The 8,300-nt window shown below is 37.5% G+C and overlaps 1 protein-coding gene across 1 annotated transcript; it reads right to left on the bottom strand.

Annotated features, from left to right (window-relative positions):
• Window positions 1-2,813: 2,813 nt before the first annotated feature.
• On the bottom strand, window positions 2,814-6,451 carry LOC148911441 (uncharacterized). Its single transcript, XM_089029663.1, has 2 exons — window positions 6,295-6,451; window positions 2,814-5,280 (listed from the first exon to the last, which is right to left on the bottom strand). The coding sequence occupies exon 2, from the start codon at window positions 5,272-5,274 to the stop codon at window positions 4,477-4,479; it is 798 nt and encodes a 265-aa protein (XP_088885789.1). The 5' UTR covers window positions 5,275-5,280; window positions 6,295-6,451; the 3' UTR covers window positions 2,814-4,476.
• Between the last annotated feature and the right edge of the window lie 1,849 nt (window positions 6,452-8,300).

The following is an 8,300-nucleotide window of genomic DNA, read 5'->3' as shown; positions in this document are numbered from 1 at the left end:
GCCAAAAATTAAAGGTATGGATAAAAATCAGTCCAAATTCCAGTTCCGTCATGTCCATTACATTCCTATTTTTAGCATACGTAATTTAAGAGGCAATCTCTGTAAAAGCGGCCCACTGCTTCTCGGGTCAGAAAATAGTTTTCCCTCAAACTTTCACCATAGAAAGGTAATTACTAGTAAGTAATGAAAATGACTTTATTTTCTCGAAATTCATCAAAATGATTTTTTTACAGCGCATAAATCCTGGACCACCGTTATCGCTAAATTTGCATTTATTATCAATTGAAAATTGCCCGTATTTAAGTCGTCACTGCTCGCAAAATATTAAACGCTGGAACAAACTATTATTTTTCCTGACTTTTACATTCATTCTAGTGTCAAAAATAAGCAAAATTTTGAATGTTAAGCAAAAGGGAAAAAAGGAGAAAAATAAGTATTCATACCCATTTGACGGCTTTTTGAAATCAAGACAAACCCCCCCTCACTAAAAAGCTTTTTTCTCCCAAGTCCAGAACGGGTTACTTAAGTTTTTTACTTCAATCTACTGATCAAAGGTTGATAAAAGTGGATTCATAAAAAAATTTTGCGCTTTTTTTCAGCAACCTCGGACTTTTCGTGTTTTTACCAAAATGTCTCATGAAATATGCAAATTAAGTACTGAAATAAACTATAACTAACCATTATTACTTGCTTGAATTTTACTATATCCGGTGTTAACACACTAAATATGATCTTATTTTCCATTTTAAACTACTTTGAAGTAAAATCGTCTCCAAAAAATACGTTATGATGGCGTTTGACGCGGTATATGAACTGTTTTGAAGTTTATGCAAATTACTTATTGATAATGTAAACTAATTTTTCTAAATTATATTTTTCAAAACTATATTTCTTTTTTTTTGTTGTCTTGAAATAACTTAAAATTTTCTATTTTAATATATCTGATCTTCTTAAACAGCCCAAACTAAGGAAAATAGAAAAAACGCAATTTATCTACCACTACGAAATAAACAATGAGTGATTTTAATAATACGAAATCCAAGATTTTAGTTAATTTGGTAAAAATGTCCGTATTCAATTAATTTAGATATGCCCAAGCGAACGTTTAGAAAAATTTCTCGCTGTAATCGCGCCTAAAGACGATTCGCCTCCTCCGTCCCTTCCTACCCCTCCCCTCAAAGCGCTGCTACGCAGACTATCTAAACGTTCGCTTAGACATATCGAAATTTTAATTGAATGTCAACTTTTGGAGCTCTTGTAGCCTGGTTTTCCATGTTGTGTTGAAGAGAGGCATGCCTTAGTGGGTCGCCAAGGCTAAATTTTACAGGGCTTTCATATATTTTGCTACGAAGTTGTCTTTAGGCGCGATTACGCGGAGCAATATTGCGCTGTTGTATCACCGTTGCGAGTCAACATGTAAGCTCGTGCTAAATATGGGATGGACCATTAGAGACGGGCATTTTGGTTGCATGATATTTATTTTTTTGGGCTCAACCCTTGCACGTTATATTTTTGCGTACAGTTAGATATTTTCCTTCTAGCAGAAGATGTTGCACGATGTTTTTTGAGGTTTAAGGTGGCTGCCTACTTTTGAACGTTCGATTTGAGCCCACGATGTGCGCGCGCTCAAAAACCGCTGAAAAATCTACAAGATTTATTGAAGAACCATACGCGTTTTGAGCTTCAACAGGGCAAAACCCTCAAATTTTGCACGGGACTCTATATTTTTTGATAGCTCATTCGGAAAAACTCCTAAAAATCTAGGTTATATCAACATTAATTTAGGAAAAGTTTAAACAGGAACACGTGAAAAAATAGATTTTTGTAGGGATTTTTGTTCGACTTTATGAGATTTTTTAAGAGCACCGAAACTATGACAAATCAATGTATCTCTCTGTCTTTTTGTCGAAAATATCCATGTATTATTGTAGAATGATTGATTAGCCTTCGTTCGTGCAATCATATAGTCTGCAAATAACTATTATCTTATTAATCTTAATTTTTTTCTAATCACTTCCGGTGGCGCAATTTTTACTCCAAAAGCTCGTGCGTAGGCTTCCATTAAATGCTGATTATCTCGAAAACGATCTCGGGACACCCTATTTTTCTTTTCAGATTTGGAATCAGCATTAAATTTCAATTCGGAAAATCGAAGTTTTAAAAAAAGCTTAAATCAATTTCCAAAAGTAGGTAGTCACCTTAAGTGTTGCTCGATATTTTTGGGGGGATTTGATTTACGCAACCCCCATCAACTAACTAGTGGCCCGTCCTTAAGATCCCGCTTTATCAGGTGTTGTTTTGATAGATCCCTGAATAGCTCTTGAATCGCGCATCTTGCAAAAACCCCAGGAAATTGTAAAGAGCAAGACATTTTTACGAAATTAACTAAAATCTTGGACGTAATTGATCACTTGTCTTTAACCATAAAGTTGTTTATTCCGTCGTGGTAGATAAATTGTATTTTGACTATTTTTGTTAGTGGGGGTCGTTTTACAGAGAAGATCAGATTAAACTCTGTGCCCTTGGTAAGGTCAAGTACTCTGCTTAGCAGCTTTCATTTCTCGGTCCCAAATCTTTCGGAAGAAAAAGGTTACGTACGCAGATGTAGTAATAAGACAGGAAGCCCAAGCCCAAACGAATGCATTCTGGAATTTGAGTAGAGGGTTGACACGATCAAGAAGAAGGAGGTTTTACTATACTACTATGCTAACTGACTAATACCAAGTTGGAGTGGGGGGGGATCAAAATGTATAGAAGTTGCACCTGTTAATTTTGCTTTAATAACCTATTAATTCAAAGCTAGACAAGAGAGGTCCGTGTGCAACAGCTTTATTTTTCTTTGAATTGTTTACAATGAATTAATTAGATAAACATTAAAGTAAACATTAATAAGGGCAATAGCTTACAAAGATTAAATATAAATTGAGTTAAAAATGCCTTTAAGCCAGATTACTGATATGAAATTAAATAGCTTATTTGGAGTAAATACAAATGCAAATAACTTTTTTTTTCTCTTTTCTTTTTTTTTTTTTTTTTTTTTTTTTTCTTTTTCTAATTCTTTTAACTTTCTTAAAGTTCAATTAATTTTTTATGTCATTCCTAAGGGAATTCCACACTTTTGGGCCTTAAGGGAAATAGTGAGAGACAGCTTAGAAGCAGCTCTAGTGTTGTATTTGTGAATGCTATTAACATTAGAAAAAAAAACAACAATTAAATAAAGATAGTAGCAGCTTATCGTCATTAAATTTATACATGGAAAAAGCAGTGGCATAAATAAAAAGATCAAATAGCCCTATAATATTCATATATACGAATAAAGAACTTGAATGCTCATGAAGGTTGAAGAGTAGATTAGTAAGTGTTACCTCATGCAATCAGACCACTCCATAAATTAAGAATGGATAGATCAAGGAATAATATAAAGTGATAAGAAATAATAGTATTTACATAATAACGAAGTTTGGAGAGAATCCAAAACCTTTTTTTCATCTTTTTGACAACAAATTCAATGAATCAATACAAATGTCAAGGTGCTTACTGTTGATTTTCACCAGGTAAAGGCTTTTCGTTTTGAGTGCACAACATAAATCCGTGAAACTACTACTAACTATTTAGCGCATATAAATATTTTATTAGAGTACAAACACTAAAAGTGTGCAACACTTTGCACTATTTAGCAGTAAATAGTGCCAAATAAACAATAGAAAACAATAGGATTAGCATTATTCAGCATTATCATATGACCCGTACGGCCCTGCTCGCGCGCTCTAATAAAACCATTGGAAAAAGTCACGTGATGGGGGCCGGATGGGTTGACGTAGGCGGGCCGGAAAAACCCGTCCGGCCCTGCTCGAATCCACGCGCTTTCTTTTTCTTAATTATTTTTATTTTCGTGAGGGTCATATGATAAAATGCTTATTGACTGAGTTAGGTCGGGCCGTACGGGAAAATATTTGGCTCTCGGTCATTTGTACGGACCTCGCTGCGCTCGGTCCGTACGACATGACCTCGAGCCAAATATTTTCCCGTACGGCCCTCCCACTCAGTCAATAAGTACATAGTATTTAGTGTTATCATATGACCCGTACGGCCCTGCTCGCGCGCTCTAATAAAACCATTGGAAAAAGTCACGTGATGGGGGCCGGACGGGTTGACGTAAGCGGGCCGGAAAAACCCGTCCGGCCCTGCTCGAATCCACGCGCTTTCTTTTTTTCATTATTTTTATTTTCGTGAGGGTCATATGATAAAATGCTTATTGACTGAGTTAGGTCGGGCCGTACGGGAAAATATTTGGCTCTCGGTCATTTGTACGGACCTCGCTGCGCTCGCTCCGTACGGCATGACCTCGAGCCAAATATTTTCCCGTACGGCCCTCCCACTCAGTCAATAAGTACATATTATCCTTTCCCAAGATTGTCTTCTCTGTTCCAGTTCATTTCTCTTTTTCTTCTTCTTTTCGTTGAGTCACTGACGGAGTTAGTCAGATCGGAGCTTGCGACTGGGGGGGTCGAGAACATTAACATCTTCTTCGAAGAACTTGGCCAGAAAGAATTCTCCAACTTTGAGACGGATAGCGAGGACACTCACAAGAAGAAACAACATGATAACAGCTAGGACATCGTAACAGTCGGTGTTGTTTTGATTTTCAGGTGTGTTACTACAAGTAGGAACTGAAACCAGTCTGTACGCAGCTACAACAGTTCCTAAGGCGTGTAGGACATAATTCTCGATCGAGTAGAGTAGCAAGGTTATTTTATAAACACAATATTTCGGGTTATATTGTGGTACATTCTGGACGAACTCTGGAATGAAGTTTAATGTGAGCATGAGTGCAGTAGACGTGATATGTTCGAGTATATACGCACAGTATAAAACTGTTGTTCTCACTTGAAATTCTCTGGCAAAAATAGTTATCAAGTCGTAGATAATGACCAGTATGTTAATGAAACACAGCTCGTAGAAGTACTTTTTACGATAAAGATGATTGTCGAAGATTGACCTCAAGGGTGAAGTTTCGTGCCATTGCCTGGCGAAGTTGATTAGACACACGGATGTAATGCTGACGATTACAAGCCAAACTGCAGACATTATTTTTGGTTCAGGGTAAAGAGTGAAATCTTTGCATGGGATTTCCATTTTAAACTCTCTGAAGAAGCAGTCACATAACCACACGGTGTACAGGATCAAGAAGAACAATCGGCCAAGAATTAAGATTACTACCCACGTTAAAAATTTTCGATCCAACATGTCTCGTAGTGGTTCCCACAGATCCATTTCGTCCTGTTCAAATATAATAGCACATTGAGTGTGTGTAGTTATGTTTAAGGTGAATAATCTATCTGTAATTTTTGAATTGGAAACTATTTCCGGATTTCAAGTCGTGAGGGACTGGGTACGAGTCTCTTAATATTGTATGATAATAATAATAATTATAATAGTGATAATAATAATAACTTAAACCTTTAATCTAAATTTAAACCTCTTTTCCTAATTGTACAGGGGAGGTTCAGGAATTTGGGGTCGGGACGCGTGCGCGGTGGGGCGGCTCTTCGGCTTTGAACGAGGCCATACAAGTTGAACTAATTTGTAAATTTTTATTAGATTTTATATCCTGTGTTATAGTGTATTTATAAGTTTATGTCAACATTGCCCAGGCTCGCAATTGTTGAAATTGGATACTTGAATATTTTACACACTACACCGAACCCGGGGCGCGCTATCACCGCTACACCACCCGTGCATTCCTAGTTATGCTGAGTAGTTGACTCACAAAAACTTTCGCTTTCACTTTCATAGAACGGTGTCTCGGTTCCTGCAAATACGCCATGATCGTTTGGCTATCAACGAAATTGACTGTGTCTGGACTGAAGATTTTAATCGATTCAGTACAAACGAAGAACATACTGAAAAAAGGTTTTAACTATCAATTAACAAAGCATTTTGAAAAGTTTCTCTCCTAAAATAGCTTTCAAAAATGTCGATTGTTTTTTTTATATCAGGGTCGTATTCAAGACAACGTTTCGTTTCCAAAAAAAAATTTTCAAATGTTTTCTAATTCCATAGTAGTCTAGTGTGCAGAAGACAAAACTCAATATTGTCTATTTCCAGTTATTTTGTACAAAATCATAGTAGTGAATATCAACAAACCTGGATACTTCTAATTTGTTGTTAGTGTTTATTGCACGGCAAACGAACGAAAAAAACGAAAAGCGTTTAGCAAACGAATGAATTTTATCGAATATGATACCCATCAGGTTTATCGAAATATATTAGGAACTAGAAACACAAAGTTACCTTGAAATGCTTGCTTCGAATGTTGAGTCTGAAAATAAACGATGTGGCCAGTTGTAGTCGCCGAGATTCAGTGTCAGGTTCGAAGAAATCAACCGAATTTATGCGTAAGTATTATTGACAGATTAGCAACGATGCCGCCAATTGGAGCTACTGAATTTCAATATTCCAAGAAATCCACCAAAATTATGCGTCACCAGACGCACAGGTCACTTCCTATAGTGATTCTAGGAACTACAAACCAATCACGACAGTGGCGGATCTAGGGGTGGGTTTTGGGGGTTGCAACCCCCCCCCCTCCCCCTATGAGAGCCATCGTGATTTATTTTATTATTTTATTTTTTTCATGACAACACCAACAGCATCGCGAGTTTTATTAAAACAGGGGTGCCGAACACATTTCACTCGCTTTTTTTTTTCTATACGCTGTGTGTGGGACCTGAAACTGACCATGCTTGCCTGCAGCAAATAATCGTCTTCCTAACCCTTTGGTCTGCTATATCTCTCCACCACCTCATTCAATGCTACAACCCCCCCTTCTATAAAATCCTGGATCCGCCCCTGCACGAGACCCGGGGGGGGGGGGGGGGTACTCCCATATATGGACTATACGGGGATGATCCGCTGAACAGGGTATGGTTTTTCGAGCTTCTTGTCATAAACAGGGTACGCAATTTCACTCAAGTTCCAAGTTCTTCCTGAGCTTCCTGTCATATTCAGGGTTTCTACTTTCGTATTGACCGAAACTGGTTATTATGGTCGTAAAAAAACGATACGCGAGATGACATGATAATTGAAACAGGAACTCAGTGCAATTAATTATATCTTTTGTCGTAAACAGGGTCTACAAATTTGAGTTTTTTTATCATAAACAGGGTACCCCTTTCAGAATCCCAGCGGAACACCCCTACTCAAATTCTGGCGGAGTACCCCTCCGGATCACGAGACTTGTTTACAAGCTGACGCTACATCAGATCATTAGCATACTGAACAGATTTATCGTCGGTTTTAAAAATGTTTTGGTTCAATCAGTGGCCAACATGCAGTGACGTGTTTTAACGATTAAATGCTTTAATACACTGGTCCTCAGTAAAGCATGCATAAACACGCTATAATATACCATAAAAGGTCATTCTAAGATGGCTCATTTTGGTTCAATATTAAAGTGACCAACATGCAGTGACGTGTTTTAACGATTAAATGCTTTAATACACTGGTCCTCAGTAAAGCATGCATAAACACGCCATAATATACCATAACAGGTCACTCTAAGATGGCCTCACAGTAATCATAGCACGATAACTATCATTCCGAAGAGTTGTAGTGTGTGGCGTCCTTTATACTTTATTATTTGATTGCAAAAATTTGGTTTGCCCCTGTAATCGTATCCTACAACTCTTCATACAACTCGACAATTGTTCAATCAAAGTCAGTTATCCAGGTTATCATTTTACTGTGAGTTAGAGAATTGCTATCCATGGCTTAAAACAGTGGTTTCATTTTAGCTGCACCTTTGCGTTCTGTAAACGACAAAATGATTGTGGTGAACACGTAAAGAATACTGCAAAAAAGAAAAAAAAAGAAAAAAAACAACCTTGCGAATTGTCATCAGGGTTACACCGACCGTCCTTTAATCCGCAAACAATGGTGCCTTCGCGAATCTTCCCGCAAGCCATAGTTATAAACCGGATGTCGGATACCGTATACACCGACCATGATTCGTTAGCCTCCAAACTAATTAACCAAATCATTAGATATAAAGAAAACACTATCGGTGTTTCTAGTCAGTCATTCAGCGGCTCCTAGCGAGCCCGACACCAAAATCTCAAGCTAAAAAGCAACTGATGAAGGTTCACTGGGGAGTGATCCGAAACCGGTCTTGCAATATCTTAGCAGATTATGCATGACTTTTACAGTCTACTACACAATAGGTTGAATCGAATAGCGACCACTTACTGGGTAAATTGAATACTTGGCTTTTTAAGTCATTACTCAAAAACCAACATTCT

Source organism: Actinia tenebrosa, unplaced genomic scaffold (genome assembly GCF_029948245.1).
Source record: "Actinia tenebrosa isolate PJP-AT-01 unplaced genomic scaffold, QUT_ActTen_1.0 PGA_scaffold14__42_contigs__length_11649687, whole genome shotgun sequence".
In the NCBI taxonomy this organism is placed as follows: Eukaryota; Metazoa; Cnidaria; class Anthozoa; order Actiniaria; family Actiniidae; genus Actinia; species Actinia tenebrosa.
The sequence above is the reverse complement of the archived record's forward strand: the minus strand, read 5'-3'. Positions and strand labels throughout refer to the sequence as shown.